Source organism: Tinamus guttatus, unplaced genomic scaffold (assembly GCF_059628265.1).
Source record: "Tinamus guttatus ecotype Peru unplaced genomic scaffold, ASM5962826v1 Tinamus_guttatus_pri_ptg000749l, whole genome shotgun sequence".
NCBI classification, from domain to species: domain Eukaryota; kingdom Metazoa; phylum Chordata; class Aves; order Tinamiformes; family Tinamidae; genus Tinamus; species Tinamus guttatus.
In genome coordinates this window covers 1,263,550-1,285,468 of record NW_028289283.1, presented here as the reverse complement: position 1 = coordinate 1,285,468, position 21,919 = coordinate 1,263,550, and the positions used below count along the sequence as shown (strand labels likewise).

Genomic DNA, 21,919 nt, shown 5'->3' with positions numbered 1-21,919 from the left:
TAAAAAAGGAAAACTCACACCAGCTAAAAACATTAGAACTTTTTCTATACAAATGGCACCCCTGTCCAAAATATAGTGACCTAAAGCAGCACCAGCAAATATACTACAACTCAGGGTGTCAACTGCTTTCTGTACTCCTAAGAACATTGTTAGGTACTTTAAGCATTTGTTGAAAATAAGAGGAAGAAGTAAAAGAATAGTTTATTTTAAAAGATCGCTACTCTTAGACGATCAAAAGTTCCTTATTGTACTATATGGTAGGGCAAGTAGCCAGCAGTTCTTGGATACTTCATAAGAAGGAAATAAAATAAGGCCATCACTTAGCTCCACAGCAAAAGGTCCCAAAGTGTAGTCCACAAAGCCTCTTGTGACCCATAAAAGCCTTCTTATTTAACTTGCAAAGGGGCTTCATTGTGGCCATCCTCAACAAAACCGGGTCATTAAGTCTGAGGCAATAACAGATTGCATCAAAGTGGATTAGAGTTGTGCTGAGTGTCAGGGTGCTGGAGAAAGGAGCCATCCAAGAGCCCCAAAAGCTCCATGACTTCAGCCTGTGGACCAGAACAGCTCCAGGAGCACCTTGCCAGAATCACACAAGGGCCACCATGCAGCCCCAAACTGTGGGGCAATGGGAAGAGAGAGAGTCAGGACTACAGCCCTCACTGGCAGGGAGGGTCCCTGTACTTTTCAGCAGGTCGCACAGTACTGAGCTCTCACAGACATCACGCAAGTGCTCCAGGTCCCCAAGAGACTGGGAGCACCTGCCATGTGAACAGCCAACTGCAAGTTCAAAAAACTAGTTTTTAGGAACTTTATGAGATGGCCAGTCCAAAATGCAGTTATTTAAGCTTGAAAAGAAAAAAAAAAATCTGTTCTCCTGATACATAAATATCTAAATAAATAAATCTATTTATACAGATATATAGATCTACATAAATAGTTCTATTCATAATTGAGCAAAGCAAATTCACAAAGTAAAACAATTACAAGTGACCCCTAGTAAGAGCATAAGGAAGACCCCAAATATTAAACGTAAACTTCTGATTTTTTTTAAAAAAAGAGGTATTTTACGCAGTAGATGTAGTTTTTTCTTGAAGTACTGAATCCTTTGTCATCTTCAAGTTCCCAAAGTCTCATCTCCAAATTCTTGCCTGTTGTCTTACAAATCTACCAGTGAACAGGGCCATTGCTTTAGCAATACAAAGGAAACCCTGGAACATTTGGAAATAGTAACTGTGATTTTATATGCTAGTGGCAATGCAGAATCATCACTTCAGATTTTGACACTGTAATGTTTTATTAGTTGTACCTCATCTTCGGCATCTACTGCAGAAGTCAACTTGAGCACAGCTTGACATTTCTCCTGGAAACAGCCCGCAAGGAAGTCAGCGTATCTCAAGAAAACCATCATTTCTTCACTGGTAACAGGGTGGTTCTCACTTATTTTCGCCATTATCAGGTCTAACAAAGTAACTCTAGAATTGGAAAACAACTTGTTAACCATATTCACTAAGTTAACAGGAAAACAGGCAGATACAGTTGTTAAAAATGATACTAACAATTAGCATTTTATTAGCATTTTTTTAATAAAACATGATCAATTCCGGTTCCCCATAGATGGTGAAGCATTCAAATTCAATCCACCATTCAACTGATGCAATCTAGCCAGTGAAATACCTATTTCAATTTTTAAATTCTTACGTCCTGATGTAAAATTACAGCGACTGCCTACGTTTGTATCTTAAATTCCACTGAAGCAGCTTTTAAAAGCTGTGAAGTTCAGCCAAATAGACAATTTGACAGCTTTTATTTGAAAAATTTCAGCTTTTTCCAGTCCTTGCCTTGCATGCAGGCCTTCACTAACTCTCCTTTCCAACTCAAAACAATGTTGAGAAGAAACAAAAGAAAAATATCTACACTCAGTTCTACAATCTGTTTCATAACTGCCACTAGAAAGACTGTAATAAATCCAAATTAATTATCCATATACCCACTAAGAGTTATTCACAGTATAAAGCCAGACAGTAAGTGAACACATAACGAAGTTGCTCTATAAAATGTCCCAAGACATTTACTTTAACAGTTTTAATGATGTTTAAATTCTTATATCCATATCATATTTGGGTACCATACCCTTGCTCATCCACAAACTACCAGAGATGACTACCCAGTACCCCAGGTATGAAGGGTTTGAGTTTTGGCATATTATGCTAAAATCAGGCAGAAAGCACATCTGTGTCATTCCTCCTCAAGGTGGAAGTTCTTACTGAGTTAAAAGCTTTTCAGGTATATCCTTAGCTAAGAAAACAGGCTGCTCACAGATTTTATGATTAGAGCCACTTATTCCAAAACAGTATGATCTCCTCCATTACAGAAATTTGATCAGCTGTTCCTGAGCTAATAATCCAAACACACCTTTTAAAAAGGCATGCAATCCTTCTGTAAAGAAGTTGCAGAGTGACCACACGCTTTCTAGAGAGAACTACTGCCAATTAGGAATAGTTTCCTAACCTCTTTTTTTCGCATTACTCATCCTTTAGCAATATGCCTTAGATAATCATAATCCTTCCAAGGAAACAGGAGTAACCTGAAAACCCAACCTGTATGTGATTTCTTCAAAGTTACCTGTTCTTTTTAAGCGCTCACGTGCCAAGACTGTTTCTGAACTTTCTTCAGGCACAGTCACTCAGGACATGCTCACCTTTCCTCTGAATTCCAAGCACGTTTTGCACTTGGGCAAGACTTTCCTGGGGGCAATGATTTTTATTCCGTGCAAACTCCCTTACCTTCCTTTCCTCTATTATTCTTCCAGTCTTTTTCCAAGACTCCCTAAACCCTTCCCAGTGAGTATGCTCAAATATGTCATTTGCAGATGTCTTCCAGATTATCTCACCACAGTTCTTCAGCCAGTCAAACATGACAAGTGTTTGTGCCAGTTTCTGCATGTCTTGTCATGAATTTTCATAATACTCAGTTCAATATCTGATAATTTTGTATGTTGGAGGATTGGGCTTTTTTTTTCTAGCCATTTATTTTCTTCACAGTAAAGATATTTTATGAGGCTTATACAAAGTTTATCAGTTGCCTCTCATCTAGGTAGAGTCAAAAAAGTCGGAGACTTGCAACAGTTTTCCTTCCCAGAATCCACTATGTGAAGGCTCATTCAAGAAGAGGGCCCTGCTATTTCTCATAGTAAATTGAAGGTGCTTTTCCTTCCTACTTCCTGACTCTCCCATTTGCATATATACCTGCTAACACATGGTTTAGGCAAAGGAAATAATTTTACTGGTCTGCCAAGTATGGCCCACATTCAGTGTAGCTCCATACCAATAAATCTCTGATTACAATGGCTGTCTCCTTGTTTCCTCACCATGCCCTGATCTACGGTAGATCCACAAGAAATCCCAAGATTTTCATTACTTCAGCATGTAACAGTTGAAAGGAGGGTTCATGGACACAAGAGACATGTCACAAGTTTAGTTTTGTACTCCATTGGTCTTCCACCTCTAAATTCTCATTCCCACTGCTTTGTGTTCAAATCTCTTCCAGTTGGGAGACTCACAGATCTGCTGCGTTTTCATTAACTGATCTCAGATTCACACAGAGGTTCTGCACCAGCTTTCTCTGTGACCCTGACACCACTTCTCAGAATAAGCATGAAAATCACTTAGTCTTTCTATGAGAAGATTTTTTACAACTGTCTGCAGGTACTAACCGGAGGGTTTCTTAACTTAAACACTCTCATTTCTTCAAACCAATGTTCCATTAAGATTTACCCATCATTAGGGAGAGGTAAAGGAGTTCTCCATATGGAGCACCACTTCCATACAGCTTCATCACACAGCTAGCCAAAAGCCAGCTGGATACTTTTCTTCTCCCCGAAAAAAAAAAACAGAATCAAAAATCAGCAACAGTTGATTTCTGGTGAAGATGCTAACAAACCTTTTGCTCTATTTGAAAAATGATAACACCAGTAAGTGGCATCTTCTATACCCAAATTTAATCCAGGTGCTCCTGGACCTGACCAAACTGTGAAGAACTTTGAAATACTGCTAAGTATTTGCAACTGGCGATACACGTTGCTGCCTCACAGAGTTTGCAAACAAAGTTCACTGTTAAAGCGCAATATAAATCTACAGGCTTATTTCAGAATAAAATAAACTTCTACTAAGCTTGTCTAAAGAAATTAAAAAAAAAATCTATCAATATGCCGCCTCCAAACAGTTTTTGCACCAAATGTTTGGTTTACACCCTGTTAAGAAATGCCTGACACTTTCAACATTTTTTCCCTCTGACTTTTCTCTCTGGGCTTTTTTTTCCCCTGAAAAAAAATCTCTAGCAATAATGTTTTTACAAGACAAATTAGGCCCTTTCTCCATTTCCCAGTTCTCTTGTCTTCAAAATATGCTTGAAAACATCCCATTAAAAATGTAACTGACTGAAAATTGTTAAATTAATGGGGGAATACAATCCAGTTCTCCTTCAACTATTTTGTCTTTGTAAGCATTACCAAGAACACAAACCAGTAGCTGAACATAGGCAAGAAGAGGTGCCAGTTACGCTATTTGAGTGTCCATTTCACTGCTGGTGACTGTATGGAAGGCTACATCATTCACTGAGAACACTTCACACGAAATAATCAAATCTGTAAATTTTAAAAATGCAAATAGTTGAGCATTCTAAGAAAAAAAAATCCCAACCATCTCAATTCTGTAGATTTGTTGTTATGAATGAAAGCAAAAATATTCCTTTTCAGAAGGGACAACAGTGATGTACACATTTTGAAGATTTTACAATGCAATTAGACTATCAAAGCATTAACCAATGCTGTCCATGCTCAAGGCTAACATCGATTAAAGCAAAATGGGTCTTTACCAAATACTCTTGCACATGAATTTCTAAATATTTATGCACATGGGCGCATCTCAAATCCGGCAAAGAATTCAACTACTTTTACAACCTTTTGGCTCAATACCCTAGCCATAGGTTTCTGCATTAATCACCTTTAGAGAAATGGCTAGCATTATCACATTGTCATGTACCTTTCAGAGTCAGAACAGCATTAGAAAGGTTGATCATATTTTCACAGTACTTATTTCAGGCCATCTCGAAATGCAGACAAGCAACAGCAAATCATGTAAGTTTGGTTTGAAAATGAAAATACAGTTGTCCAGAAGTGAGGAGTTTGTCTTTTAATTGAAAGTTTATTTAGCAGATTCACTTCTGCAACAAGAAGGCTACTCTTTGGCACACACCATGGCCACAATATCACAAATACACTAGATTTCCATTACAGGAAATACTTTAAATAGTGCAAATACTGGAAATACTGCAAATACTGCGGTTACTGCATATACTTTGGTTATCTATGGCAACTGCCAGCTTTTTTTTTTTTTTTTTTTTTTTTAAAGCGTCACCACTAACGTACATATAGCAAACTTTCTCAGCATAGTTCATTTATTTTCAGTAAACGGAATGAAAATAAATGTATTTAATGTGCATGCTACAGAATACTGTAACAGTTACCATTTATTCATGAGCTTCAGCTGTCTTGTCCTTGTCCAGACACCTCAATACCACATCTGTCACACGAATGACGAAAGGCCTCTGTCAGCCTCCATGGGTGCCCAGTGTGGCACTCTTGCGGTGAAGCTCCTTGTCTCATTTTGAAACAATGAATTCCCTTTTCTGCTTTGGTTTACACAGTCACTTCCCACTGCCCCCCACTTAATGATAGCCAAAATGTTTTTATCTAAATTTGATTTGCCTTCTCATACATCTCGAAGGAATACATTCTTAAATATATAGGAGGCTGCCACTGGGTCTTCTTCTGCAGCTCAGATGCAAAAGGACTATTTCTACAACATGTACTTCAGTGCTTCAGTATGTTTGATAGTAAATGAAGTAGCAGCAAACTCAAACTGCACTCTGAACTTCACTTGTGTTGTAAAACTTTCGTGGCTGATAATAAATTTAGTGGCTATCCTGTGACTAGCTATCTAGGGTGAGCATCCACACACCTACACAAAAACTTCTTTCAGTCAAAGCAGCACAATAGCTAAGAAACATGTTACATGCAAGAAAATCCATCTGAGATCTTTCTAGAAACTGCTTAGCTACACAAAACTCCCCGTTGCTCTAAGAAAAAATTAACAAAATTAACATAGTCAGGCTGTCCTCAAGGGAAATCGGGGCAAGTGGGGCAAAATCATGACATTCCCTGAAAAAAAACAAACAACAACAACAAATCCCTAGCTCTTTCTATTTAACTATCTGGTTAAGGAAATCCTCCCTACTTCTACGATTAGTAAGCACACAGCTCATACTCACTCCATTTGGTCAGCATGAATACACTTATTCCTTGTTTTACACCCCATACTTACATATTGACTATATTTTATAAACCCATTTTAAACCTATCATATTCCTTCTTTACCTGCAATTCTGTTTTTTCCTTTACAGTCTCTGATCAGTATCTGAATCACTTTTTCTAATTACAATGTGGCTTTAGCTACATCAGAAGTGTAACTACAGCAAAAACTGTAGACAGGAATTTGCACTTTCCCTGCACGAGTGGGAAATAAAGTAGCCATTTTGAAAGACTGAAATAGATGATTATGGAATGCCTAAACTGTTAGAGAACTTATGGATTTATAGAACAAATTTCCAATTATTTGTTTTTCTAACAACATAAATTTTATCTTTCCTCATTCTTTATTAAAGCAATTGTAAACAAGTATTTTTCTACTATAGAATTGGTCATTTTCCATTAATTCAGCACCCATTTATTCAAATGCTTGAATGAAAGCTAATTACTGTCTTTCTAGGATGAAGGTTTCTTATAACTTTTTTTTTAATAATGGAAATGTTAAGAGATTAAATAATCATAGCCATCTTCACATCCATGTTTTTTAGCTTCTGCTAACCAATACTAGGTAGACATACAGCTTGAGTAAAGCTAGGATGGGTCTTCCTTATAACTTCTTGTAATTACAAGAGGGCTATGAACAGCTGAGTGCATTTCACATACAGCTATAGCACACTGCAGGGTGTGGTGGTGCACTTATGAAATCCAGGCACGGGTATGAAGTCCTGCCTTTTTTTTCTTTTTTTGAAGTATTTCTTTACTGAGCAATGGCGCCAACCTGGATTCTGCAACCCTACATAAATCACTGCCAGTTGTGGCTAAGCTGTAATGTTAACCAACCAATTTAAAACCATTACTGACATAGAAACATGTATTTAGAGATTTTGTGCCAACTATGAAACCACACAGTTTTTCAATCATGTGAACAGGATACTCTATATGGAATGCTAAATACTAAAAGCCACATTGGTTTTTGGGGTTACCTTTCTTGATTGCTCAGTTTGGCATAGAGGGCTTTTACCAGCTCTGGACATTTCAGCAAATGGTCTGTAACAATCAAGAACCTGAAGAAAAGAAAAGAAAAAAAAAAAGTGAGGAAAATGAATTCCTGGTTCTATAAAGAAAACATCATTTACATTTAGTCTACTAGGTGTTGGTTATTTTTATTTGTAGATGACCACTTAACGTGTATCTAGTCTTGTTTGCTAATGGATACAAATCATCTTAAAACTAATTATGCACTGTTCTCCTGGTTATTTTACCTATTTCAGCAGTGGGCACTTCCCATCAAGACAGCACACTTTAACTAGCTTTCCTTCAATCACTTGAGTGGAAGGTTTTTGCTAGGTACAGAAAACGCACACCACCATTCAAATAATAAATAGTCAGTCCAAGTCTTCATATACATCAACAAAAAGCCAAAATAAACACTTGGAAAGATATGATATACATCGTAAGATTGTTTTTATGATACTGTTTTTAAAACTACCAAATAACCGAAGGAAGTATTCAAATAACTTTTCCTTTAAAAAACATATACATATATATATATATGCGTGTGTATATATAGAGAGAGAGAACAAAGCATCAAAGCTTTGTCTGAAGCAAAGCAGCAAAATACTCCCAAGTTACGAAAAATATCCCTTTTGTGTAACAATTATCTCAACCAATGTCAGTCTAATTGAATACCTTGAATACAGCACCTCATAGAATGATCCACCCTTGTGCTAATACCAACATTTACATTAATAATCACCTTCATGAGTATTACTCATAGGAATCAACAGGAAATGTTAATCTAATTTCAATATAGCTGCATAGTCTAAGCATTACAAAAACAAGTAAACTAACAAACCAACAAAACTCTCACTCTAAACAGGGTGTTTTTTTTCCTTTAAATTACATTTCTAGAAGCACCAAGTGTGATATACAACATAGGTAAACACATGCTTAACCATACATTTTTAATCAATAAGTGCATTCGGCGAGTGTAAAATCACAAGGGCTCAAACTCAGAATGACCAAGAGCTGATAAAGATGGAAGTAATTTTAATATTCCCTCCTCCACCTCCCTTTTGCTTTACTGATAATATTATTTTGCGTAACCATAGTCTACTATATATCTAGCAGGAAGATGACACAGAATTCTTCCATCTGCAACAAAATATTTGGGGGGAATACAGTCATTAATAACTGAGGAGACAGAAACACAAGACAACCAACAGATTAATAGCTATTATGTTTCTAATGCAAACTGTGGACTTAGCATCTGGCTCACTTAATGCCAAGCTGACTTTGCAGTAAAACAAACAAAAAGCTGTGCACTGTAATGTACATTCAAGGAAAAATAGTATAGTTATAGGCAATTTTCAACTTAGAAGTGATATTCTAATCAGCACGGAGTTGATTCACCAGTTTCTCAACAGTGATTTTAACCTACAGACTTCCTCAAGTCAACCCCACAACTATGTTCCAATGCCAAGCAGTGCAAACTGACACAACAGAATTCCATCAAGCCGCTTACATGGAATCATGGGAATACTTCCACTCTTCCTAAGACAACAATTCACAGCATAAGAGCTTGACAGTTAAATCATCAGAATGATGACAACTGACTTATTTTGTAAAGGATTTGAGCAGAAAGAAGAGTCACCTAGAGCTGCAAGAAAAGAAAGCACAACAATTGCTGCGTACAAAACGCATTAAGATTTAGCCTCACAACATACAAATTTCTGCTGCTGAAGTAGAACAGTAAAATTGCATTTAAAGAAAAATTATCCGTAGTCAGATTTTTCAATTTTGTAGTTGGAAAAATAAATTTTAATGTTAATTTTCATAATTAATATTATTGTGGGGTATTTTCTTTACTATTTGCCTTACAGTTAAGAAAATTATATAATCTCACTAACCTCATACAAGAGATTACTATGGCAGAGCAAAATAACTGTATTTAGTCAACATTTGGGTCTATGTTCTTGTGTATATTCAGACTTATCTTTATAGAATAGCACTGTACCGACAGACGAGCCTGGAATATTTCAGAGTAGTGTTTCTGCTCATAAAGAAGCATTTATTTTTGTTTATCATTTTAATCTCAAGACATGACGCAACCCACCAGAAGCTCCTACTTCTGTAATTAAGTTTCACATTCTCCTTATCTTCTTCCTACATCGCGGCACCATAAAGAACAGATCACTAACACATTTTAAAAGAGCATCACTAGGAGATGTCAACAGAAGAGACATGTAGTGGATTGAACACTTTACTCCAGCTAACAATAAATTTTAGCAGTAGGAAAGTTAGGGTGAGACAAATTAAAACTAGAATAATCAGTCCTCAGCTCTCATGTTTTTCATTTGGGATAGGGGAGAATAAGAGGAAAAGTAAGACCATCCACAAATTTGAAATGAAAAAAAAAAAAAAAAAAAAGACATCTGGTTTTGGATTACTGACTGAATATGGCATTTCAGATACACACAAAAGACTTTGGTAAGAGATTTAAACTGTGTTTGGAGGCCAAGAGCAGAACCACTGGGATAAACTGAGGACCACTGTAATTTAGTGAAGGAAATGGTGAAAATTAAAGTTGTTATGTAAGCATAATGCAGTAACAAATGAATAGTGTTAAATATGCCAATTTTCTTGACTTTTAAAAAATTGCTTGGCTAAAATCCTAAAAAAATCAAGTGCTTACATAGTAGATAAATACAGGAGGAGATGTTCAGTTCAAAGACTTTACAATAGCACAAGGGATACATTGTATCAAATGGAACTTGAGGAGCAGCCAAGATGAAATGGTATAAGCTACAGTTACGCTCAGTATATTTCAAAATGACCACTAAGCTTGTTCCAATCAAAGCTGGGTGTAAGCAATCAACTTTATTGTAAGATGCCATGCTCCATAATAACTTGATTTGATTCTATTAGCAACTGTAGAGATCAGTGTCTTTGGTCTCTGAAAATGAGGACAAAAATAAATTGTTTCAGTAGAGAAAGGAAACAAGATGGTGATTCTGTGTTTAATCAGCGAATTTCTCTTCTGATGTCAAAACAGAAAATACAGTCCATCATACAACATACTACAGTGTGGTTCGAGCCAAAATATTTGTAGGAATGAAATAGCAATTTTTACAGTAGTTTATCAGATTGGTCTTGAAATACAACATTCTAGCATGACAAGCCATCCAGATTAGCAAGAAAAAGAAGAAAATTCAGACACTAAACCTTTCAAATCTGTATGTCCCATTCTTTTAGATGCTATAAAAGCAATGTGCCTCACAAGATGCTGAGCAGAACATGTTTTAGGAGCAAAACAATTTGTTGGCCAAGCACCATTTACAAATCCATTTGTAGGAATGAAGACATTTTATAACAAATGAAATATAAGTGCTCTCAGACCTCTAGAAACTAGACTGCACTTTTTGTTCAAAAGAAATATAAGGTCCCTATTTAAGGTTCAACACCAAGGATGAGGCATCACATTGCTTTCACCTTGAGGTGAACACAGCACAAGGGAACATCCTTCCTCTTCTTCCAAAGGGATTGTGCATAATGAACGCAAGACCGAGTTCAGGATACCTGAAATATGTCTCTGTGTCAGGAAATACTCCCGTTCAATTTGACGGCTACATCTGAAATGCCCTGGAAATGGATTTTTACTTATGCGCAAAGTCAGTGCCACTGTTTTTCTGAAGAGCTTCCCTGCAAAAATCTTCTAACAACAAGATGGCTACTTCCCCTCACTCCCACCTCCACAAATGATACAACTGCTAGGTGAAAAGTCAAATGTGTGAAATTGGGCCTTAAAAGACTGGCAAAGTCTGTGCCAATAAGCTGCTACTGCAAATAGAAACTACTCAGATCACTCCATTAAGGAAACTTTTCCAATTGACGGTACTATTTAAAACCACAGTTGAACTTGGAACCTGCAACATAACTCCAACTTTCCTGGAATTAAAAATAAAAATTACTTTCTGGAGAGCAGCAGAGGAGATGGGGAAGGGCATCCTAAATTGTCTGAGAGAAGAGTCAGAAGTTGCCAGCCCAAAATGAAAAAAGGTAACATTTTCTGGTTTCTGCACCACATGCATGCCAATTAAGCACCAGGCACTCTACTGAAAAGTTCCATGTTTCCCTTTAAATCCGTGCCCGTGGGCAAGACTCCTTGCCACAGGAGCACTAGTTTCTGTCCACACTTCTTTCCATAAGCCAGGACAAAATAACCAACAGCAAAAAATGGGGAGGGGGAACCCCACATCCTAATCTTCACAGTCATCATTGAACTGTGGTTTCAAGAAGAGAAAGTAGATGCTCAGAAATCCTTACTTCCAATGCCAAACAGCCGACCACACTCTTAATATCATTTTTTTCCAGAGGCCAAAAGGAATACTATGCCTCTTATTTTAAAATGGAGGAATTTTGTTCCTTGCTCTTCAGGAATCAAAAATGCAACCTGTTTTTCTTTTCATAGTAGTTACACTGCATACAGTAGTTGCCATGCATATCCTTGGAAAAACTGATGACACAAGCTATATTCTCTCATCTCTCATGGAACCACCAAAGTATTTCTAAAATAAACAGCTTTTAGAATACACATTGGTCTTGGTTAGGATAAATTATAATGTAATTTTGTACTACTTTTTCCTAATTATTTTTACAAAACACATATGTTTGCAGGTTCAATATTCTAAAACAGATCTTATGTGGCATTCAATGTTGGCTTCTTCTAAATACAGCAGCCTCTAAGCTGTGTGACACACTTTTGTGCTGTTGATTAATACAAACCCAAAAGGGAGCAGATGTGCATGGCGGGGCGGGTGGGGGCGGACACAGAGGACAGACTCTTTAAAGGCTCCGTAATTTTCCAGAGCCTAAGGCATAGCTGCCTGCATGTTTTAAAGCTTTTACGGGAGAAAAGGCAGCACTGGCAAGTTTTCTCAAAGTACTTCACAGATGACGCTGGATACTACTTGTGCTTTCTTCCTCCCTTGGAACTGCAGCAAGGAGGTGTGTTACAGACAAGATCTGGAGAGTCCATTGTAATCACACAATCGAGTCGGAAATGCACTTCATTTACCAAACAATGGTGCAGCTTTGTATTCTAAAGCAAGGATCTATACACTTCCCAGGCAGGATCCTTAAGTAGGCAATAGTTGCTGCTGAATGAAAGCAGCACTGGAAAGAATATTAATTTGTGTAATAACTATATTTGCTTAAATGTTTCAGATATTTTCAATTTAATGCACAAATGTTTCAGGAGAATAACATCAGGTACCATTATGGGGCATACTGGAAAGATAAAAACACACACAGAAATAAAATTACTGTCTTACAAGGGCTTGAAATCAATGCTCATTCCTCTGAACAAAATCAGAAAATAGAATATAGAGTGGAAGAAGTGAAACCAAAAGCTGCATAATGTGGAAAGACAAATTAACAGGCAAACCTTCCGCTGTAAGGGAAGAAGGAATGTACTAGCTATAAAAGAGAACTGGAGAACTAGGGTAAAACCAAAAGAAAAAAAAAATCACAAGAGGGTGAAAGTAGTCAAGCATACAGGTTTAAAAGCTTTCCATGTCCAAAAAATATTTTCAAATGAACGCCAATCCCACAACAGGGATCACGAGCAGCACAAGCTGTAGGCAACAGATCACAAGCAACCCCTCAAATCAGGAGACAGCCTCACAAGGCAGGGTCTCGGGATGCCAGACAGGGCAGGAACAGTCACACAAGCACCAGGCTGGAGCATCACACGTGTCTGCCACCAAAGCTGACAGACAGTGATTCTTAAGCTGCCAGTCTAGCTACCATGTGTGTGTTCCAGAGAAAGGACCATGCATTTTCTAGAAAAAAAAGAAAGCACAAAAAACAGGCAAGGAGATAGGATCATTTAATTAGTGTACACCATAAATCAAACCAAGGAAAGGAAGCTTGCTAACTTGTTTCTGCAGAGTCAATGTCTTTGCTAGGATAGACTCTCTTTGAAGTATATTCTTTAACCTCATAATCCTTGAAAGATTCTGAAAGCAGCAAGCTGTGGGCACTCTTTACAAGCCCAAATGAATATCTTAATTATTCAGGGCAAGACACATAAGTCTCAACAACTTTTCAGTCCTGAAAACTTCTAGTTTCTTCTTGTTCTTTAACATTTTAGCCAAAGGCTATGAAACAAAGGAGTGTAAATCCAGTCAGGCAATGTTTTGAAGAACCTCAGAGACATATGATCTGCCTCCTTAGATTATTGCTCTTGGGAGTTAGACCAGTAGCAACAACCTCAGAAGAGCACCTCGTATTCAAGATTACAGGACTGCTAGCCTGAAACAAGCTCAGGATCTGTGTTGACTAGAAGTCTAGAGGCCACTTAAAAAATGTGTTCTCTAATATATGATAATTAATACTATTTGAAAGTGCCACTCAGCATCTAATATCAAAGATAGCAAAGGCAGTAATTTTAAAAAAATAATCTTGGACCTGTCTAGAGCATCAAGCTTCTGAAAAAGAGAAACAGGAGGTGGTATCAGTTCTTAAATCACAGGAATATTAAGTGGGTAAATTACAATCTGCAACTTCACAGATTTCAGAGATACAAGCATTTTTGAAGTTTAGAAGTAACCACAAGCTTAATGAAATAAGCCCTCAGACCATCTGGTTTGGATAACAGGTATGATCACAGAAGGCCTGGAGGAAAAAAGAAAAAATAATTGACCTAGACCTTACTTATAGAACTAATTTTATTATTTCTTAGCTCTCAGCACACTACAAGAAACTTAATAAGAACTACATAATTCACTAAGATGCTCCCAGCTGTGCATCACAGAATTGTTACTTTTATTCCAAGCGCTAGGACCATTTTTATGTCATCAGTTTCCAGAGATATTTTTTAAAGTATTTCCCTGCTTATACTCTCCAAATATGCAAAACAGACCCTCTGTGTTTCAAAACCTGCTTAGAAAATGGATGACTCAGCTTTCCACCACTTAGTACATTCACAACTGCTAAACTGACGCCTGTGATCTCTCACAAGCAACTCCCTCACAAGTAGTACAGCACACTGAATGAAAGAAATACGTGATACTTTGGACATCCCTGCTTTGCTTCTGACAGGAGATACTTGTTTCTAGCTAACATCCCATGATAGAAGAAGTAGGCAGAAAGCTCTGTCCTGCCTTTAAAGGACCTTCCTCCATTCTCTTTAACTAGAAAAGAAGTATATTGCAGACAGAACAGGAACTGGAGAAGATCTGCTACCAAAAGCTGCTTCTTCAAAAGGAGCCCTGAGGAACCACTTGGAAAAAAAAAAATCTCAAGATTTCCACTGACAACACCTTCTCCCTACAGAACTGCTTCAAGGCTGGGGAGAGAAAGATAAGCAGAAGCCAAAAGATATCATGCTTGGAACAGGTTCCTCCTGAACTTTCCTCAAGGACTTTTCCAGGTTGGAAACAGAAAACTGGACTCTAAACATCAATGCAGAATCATGAACAGAGAAGTTGTTGTCAAGTGACTAAAAAAAGCTTTCATCTTGCCTCTCTTTGATGGGTCAAGAGTAGAAAACCCAACATATACTGGCCTGATAGAGTAGTATGGGCCCCATGGGAGAGACTGCATTTCAGCCAATGGCCTTAAATCCAAATGTTTGTCCTGGATGTCCTCTCTTTGTCTTAATGGTTCATGGCAGCGACTGCAAAAATAGCTTGAGCATCATAAGCGTTTATTTGCGGAATTTGTTGGATACTAACTTAAAGGAAGATTAAGTCATACATTTCAGCACATGATAAAAAGGAAAGAATAAAATCATGAATACCAGTTTCGCCTACAAAGAAAACTCCTGGTTATTTTAAGAGAAGATTTCCAATACCTAAATGCAGCATTTGACAGCAGAAAAGTACAGCCAAGAGGAGCAAACACACGGGACAAGCACTTTTTATTCAGTGTAATGTGAAACCAGCTGAGACACAAGAAGGTAGGAAGGAATTAAGTAATATTTTTAACTTGAAAAGTAGGAACATCTTAAATTCAGACATTTATGAAACCAGCAAAGAGCATAACCTCCTGAAAGAATAGTTTGCATTTCGGCTCAGCCATATAATACCATAACAGCAGCTTAAAAATGGTTGCTGGGCACTGCGGTAGCTGTGGCACAAGGGACCCAAGTCTTTACAACAAAGTACTGGCTCCGCTGCAAATACCGCGGCTATGTAAATTCGTTTAAGCAATCCTAGTGGTATGTACTTCAGCTTCTCGCTGAAACACAGCTCCAAATTTTCAATGAATTGCTGACAAAATATTTTTTCTACAGTCCAGCCAGAGAAACGTTCAAAGCTTAGCTTTAAACTTGATGAGAAAAAAGTCAAAAATCTTTCTATGCACTTTTACCTGGCTGTATTTGCTGCACGCCCTTCCGCATGGGGAAATAACACAGTTCTTAGGTAGGAGAAATGTGCTTTAGTGATAAACCAAGCATGAGCAGACTCATACAATACGCAACACTAAAAATGGATACCAAAGCAACAACAACATGCTAGAGATCAAAGTTACAGTAAACACATCCTCAAAGCGATGATTGTGTCAAGCTCTCATACATCTAATTGCAGAAAACTGCAATTCCAAGATGCAAAAACACTTCAGAGATAGCTCTTATGAGGGAATACCTATTTATTATAAGACACATAAAAACCTATATAGTTCCAACAGTTACCATAAAGTGTTAGCAATACTGCATATCAGCACTGACACAGTAAAGCTTAGCTCTTATCAAAGATACATCCTACACACAAGAGTATTTGAATTTTACCAGCCAAATTAAACAGCATTCCTCCGACCAAAATGAGAAATTCTGTTTATTGTGCATCTTCTTTGTTCACAGTAAAGTACGTGTCAGGAAGTCATTTCAAAACCCAGGCCTATGTAGTCTGAATTGCAGCTACCACAGGGTCCCTGGTCCCAGAATAAGGGACATCCAGCTCCACTTGTGACAGGGTGGAGCAGGCTTGCTCTGCCCGACAAAAAGAACGGAGCAGCACTTCAGGCTGGTCAATGGAGAACAATGAAATATTCCTAATGCTTTCCTAGAGAAATGAGATGCAACATGGCTGGAAACAGAATGTGTGAATCAACAGGAGATTTAGCATGAGGAGTTGCCATGCTGGTTTTGCTTCTGTGAACTAAAAAAAGACAAGTCAGAGCAATCAGTGCAGTCACAGCTGAGAGCCGTGACAACTTCTACCGACTAGAACAGAAGTCACCGAGCAGCTAGGGAAGCTCCTCAGCCAACATTATTAGGATGAAGGATGCTAGACCTGGTCCATCTCTGTGGAGAGTCTTTCAGGACACTGCTCACAATCCCATTCTACAGCTTTTCCTATATGTGTGTTACAGAAGAAACGCTCCTTAGCCAAATAACCTACTTTGAATAAACTACTTTGAACCTACTGGAGCTCAAAATCATATTTTTGTCTGTATTATCGCCCTGAAAAGCAAGTCAGAAAGCTCATTGCTTCATAACATGGCACCTGAAGTAAACTACAAACTTATAGATCTTATTTTGAAAAGTTAAGACCTCATATACATGAATAGGTTTCCGTAATTTAAATAAACATTTAATAGAATGAGGATATTGCAAAGGAAGTTTTGCTTTAAACATTTTAATTCTCAAAGAAGAGAAAGTATGAACAGGCTATGATGTAGCTCAAAGTGAGGAAAGGCAGAAACTTGCACGTTTGAGCCGACAGATACAATAGATTATCAACCATTCACTAAAAGACAATTTATACCTCGGTGACTGAAAATGCTGAGTGACTGAGGATGATTTAATAAGATTGTAGACATCTGCATTCGTCTCAAAAAAAGAAGTAGTACAGTGTACAGAAAGTATACTTTCAGATCTACCTCAAGACTATCCTTAGGACACCCATAGACTAATATTTAAGAAAAAAAATCATTTGGGCTGGAAGGTTTGCCGAGTGCACTTCTGGTGAACTACCAAAAAGTGCTTCAGTAACAGCTGCTTTACAAATATGAACTTGATAAAGCAACGGCAAAAAAGAATCCAAGATACAAGCTGCAGGCACCTTGTGAAAACACAGTTATTCATAAGATTAAGCGGATGCTCTCTGTAATTAAAGCCAAAACACGAATGACTTGCTTGTGAAATATATGCTGAGTTAATACAGTCACGGTAGCAGCAGAAATCATGATAATTCTGGGAAAAAATACAAAAAAAAAAAATCTGAGTATTGCAGTTTCTTTCAGGATAGAAATTACTTTTAAAAATAATAATATGTCTAATATGAAAAACACATTTTTTGATTTAAATTACCCTCAGTTTTTTTTTTTTTTCTTCCTCACAATAGGAGCAGATAAAAAGTGAGGTAAAGCAGAGAAAAAAAAAAAAAAAAAAAGCATGTCCTTCAAATCAAAGAAGAAATAGAGTATTAAAATAATAACTTAGGTGAGGATCAAGAAACAGAGGAAAATCAGTACAAGATGAATCAAGGCAACAAAACAAGAGGCTAAAACTACAAACCTTTCAGTTCCTATCAGTCAGGCTAATGTTTTTTGAATATCTATTCAATACTTGGCATTGCATTGTTACGATATACATTTTGGTTTGTACTTCCATTTGTCAATGCACTTTACGTGTGCTGACTGTGAAAACAGTGCCAACATTACACAAAGATTATTATTTATAATTCATGTTCAAGAACGCTGCATAAAATGCCAAGAACCTTGTGTTTTTTCTTTCACTTGGGAAAAGCAGTGAAGAGCTTTGAGGCTAAATTAGCCAATACTGTATAAAGAATATAAAATTATAATTTTCTTAATGCCTGGAAGGTATTCGAACGTTTTTTGTATATATGCTGTATGAGAAACATAACACTTTGAAGAAATTTAAGTGGTAAGCACACTGAACCAGCTTTATAGTGGACCTATTGTTAATCTTTTCTACCTATCTCTTTTCCTTCAACACAATCTTCAATAAAAGCTTGCCTTTCTTATTTTCAAGGCTACTCTGAAGGGGAAAACAAACACATAAACAAACAACTTTCCCCTCATCCCTGCATCAAACAAGCATAGAAAAGGCAAGGCAAAGGAAGACATTTTCCTTACAAAGTCTATAAAATGCATTTCTGGTTACAAAGAAAATGGGTAGCTCAGAGTGTATTTTGATGCTGCATTTATTCTGCAATTACCTTCTAAATATATATTTAATAGCATTACCACCTTTTCCAGACTTCCCTGGCTCTCAGAATATTCCAAATAGATTTAGGCATACTTTCAATACATGAAGAAATGAAAGATAATCAGTGTCATTATCTGAAAAACAAAGTAATTCTCATATCTTTATACTGACTGAGGCCAAATTTATGGATGCGATCCTCTGCCACATGCTTGTTACTTCTGAAATAGTAATCTGATCACCGGACCTGAAACTTTAGGTACATTTGTTTCCTCAAAACTATGTCTTTAATAAATTGACCTGGTTATGAAAAAACCTACCCCCAAAATATTTTTTAATCAAAACAAAACTAAGCTATTAAATTATATTTGCATTTCATTCAATCATTTTAGGTCTGGAAGATTTTTCCAATAGCTAGTAAAATCCTAACATCTCTTCCTAATTACATTTTGAATATAAACTTCCAAAGAAAGCTACAAAAACAGATTTTTGTTTTCACTGTCTTTTTCATTCACTGCTTTGCCCTTTGGAATGCCTCATATGAAAATGAAAGTGAAATATTATGTGTACCCTTGCTGAAGCAGGACAGAAGAGTTCTCAAAAGTGTAACTGTCAACTTTGACAAAAATAGCCATTAGAAAAATAAAATAAAAAAACCTCACATTTTGATTAGGTACTCAAGCTAAGAAAACAAAACTTTCAGCATTCACAAACACAGACCATTTGCTCAGTTTCTGGGTAGAAATGTTTGCTCATTGCATAAGGACAGCACATCTGCCAAAACTTGCATGCCATACTCAAGCATTTGTCATAGGAATCTTCCCTGTATGTCCAGTAAGGAAAAATGTTAAGACAATTTTCTGCCTTACTTTTCTTTCAAAAATCTCTACAAGCCAACATAGAGGTATAATGAATTTGCATCATACAATCTGTTCTTTTAGTGAAATAGTGATGTGATTTTAAAATTCCTGTCCATATCTTCCACAAAAGTGTGGTGCTACTTTATGCCTTACTTAATGAATTCAAAACAGAGTGAGTAAAAGTATTATGAAAATAATCATTATTCCTAACTAATGACTTCTAAATAGATTGTCATTTATTACTTACCTGCATCACAAATTTATACCTTCTATACACAGATTTACACCAGAGAAAAAATTATTTAAAAGGGGGAGGGGGAAGAAATCTAAAGTTACGCACGACCACTCAGTTTCCAACTCTTCTCTGTAGACTTTGAGGACACGGAGAGGCACAGTCAAGTTCCCAGGATTCAGCAGTTCTCTCACTCTCTCTGAATTCAGACAGGTGAAGAGGACCATACAACAATAGGCAACAATTTTCTCATCACTGTAAGTAAGGCAGGTCCTTCAAAAGAAAACAAAGACTTAAAAACAAGAGTTACAACTGGAGCAAAGCAGTAATAACATTCAACAAACTGAGTTGCTTTGGTCTGTGGTATTTTAATGAAGCCAGGATTTGTAGCTGCTTGAGAGGCATAGAAGTCACAACAACAACAACAAAAAAACACACATAGAAATACAACTACTTTCTGGTAATTTTCTACTACTGGTAAAATTACTACTGGTAATTTTCAAAATTAACGATAAAGTCAAGCTAACGAGACTTGGAAACTAGGTAAAGTTGAGAACTACAACTATCTGCTCTCATTACCATGAGATAAGAACTTCATACTGGTTAAGCGGGCTCCAAATAGAGGCTCTCATATGAACATGACATAGTCTTTTGATACTGATGTTTCTGTTCCGTAAACAAAAAAAAATAGCCAAATGCACACCCAATATTGTCAAGTGTCTCCATAAATGAGATTATATAATATTTTGTTACACATATATCACCAATCTCTAAAATGAGATCTGGGGGCTGTTAGGATGGGAGCAGAAGGCTTAGAAGATGAAGTAGACTTCGTACATTACCTCTGATCCCAAATCCCAACAGTTTTGCACAGCAGCAACATGAATAAAGGAAAAGTTATGTTCTTGGAAAGGATCAGGGTATAAATATTTGAAAACATCTCTGAAATCTGAAATAAGGCTTAGATTTGAAGTTCATCATGTAAAAGAGAATTTTCTTCCAATGTCTGCTAAACGCAATTAATCTACTGTACAGTTTAGAAGAGGCAGGTCTTTAAAGGTCCTGACCCCTGCGGTTGAGTAACCAAAAAAAAAAAAAAAAAAAAAAATCTACAGGATATGGCCTCAACTGTCTCATTCTCCCCAAAGTTATTTTTCAAAACTTTACACTGTGAGCAGGACAACTACCGTGTACAAAAGATCTGAATATAACCACAGAAATTACGCTATAAAAAAAAAAAAAAAAAAAAACCCGCATCCATGCTTACAAGAAGAGATCTGGGAAAGCACACTTCCAAATGCTATTCTGGGAATCTCCATTTCCTGCTGCAACGTTTCCAAGAAATTGGAGGCTACAACGAAAAGCTGAAGAAAATAGAATATTTATTAGTGGGAAATTCAAAGAAACACTAATGACCTTCACCTAAATGGCAAGCTTTTCAACATTACAGCTCTACACTATGGACCCTATGTCAATTAAGCCTTGAATGCAGCAATTCACTGTCATTATACTTACTATTCACTTTTTCTCTTTTAATCCAACTAATTTTACAAACAATTCTAGAAATGTACCCAAAATAAATCCATTTTCCAATGAGAGTTACATTAATAGCAAACACTGGCTACCACTGAATACAAAAAAACAACCGATTCTATGGAAGGATAGGTTTAACAGATGGAAACCAATGTAAGCTTAGAATTATGTTTGGTGCAAACTGAAGCAGAGCCACGGGGAACGGGTGGCTGCCACACAGCAGTGGCCGTTTTGCCTCTTCCAGCTTTGTGGTCACTTTTTTCTTAGTATTAAATTAATGCAAACAGGCTGCCTGTCATCACCAGCCCTCTGCGAGAGCAGCTCGGCCTGCTACCAAGAGAGCTCTCCATACACAATCCCCAAGATTGCAGAGAGAAATAGTGAAAAAAATTGCATGTGGCAGGTCCAGTCATGGCAAAAGAACCAAATATGCTCTCCCACATTAAGTTATAGGTACATGGACAAATCTTTCTGCAATATAGGGTAGCACACAACACTTTAAGGTTCCTATCCTTGAAGAAATTAAAGCCAGTAGACAAAGCAAGACTGTCTCCAATTTTAACACTAAATTTAATATGCCAGAATTATACCATCATTTCAAAGGATTTATTCCAGCCTCTTTTCTCTCTCTCTCTCTCTCTCTCTCTATATATATATATATATATCTATATATCTATATATATATATATATATATATATATACACACACACATTTAAAATACGTAGACAAGGTATTTCATCATGCATGT

At 36.9% G+C, this 21,919-nt stretch overlaps 1 protein-coding gene across 1 annotated transcript in view; it reads right to left on the bottom strand.

Annotated features, from left to right (window-relative positions):
• The window catches only part of ATXN10 (ataxin 10), a 93,860-nt gene that overhangs the window by 48,566 nt on the left and 23,375 nt on the right, over window positions 1-21,919 (bottom strand). Inside the window, exons 4-7 of the mRNA XM_088537367.1 lie at window positions 20,905-21,001; window positions 19,746-19,910; window positions 7,351-7,431; window positions 1,310-1,475 (exon numbers count right to left, since the gene is read on the bottom strand). Coding sequence (XP_088393493.1) covers window positions 1,310-1,475; window positions 7,351-7,431; window positions 19,746-19,910; window positions 20,905-21,001 — 509 coding nt within the window. The remainder of the gene's footprint in view (window positions 1-1,309; window positions 1,476-7,350; window positions 7,432-19,745; window positions 19,911-20,904; window positions 21,002-21,919) is intronic.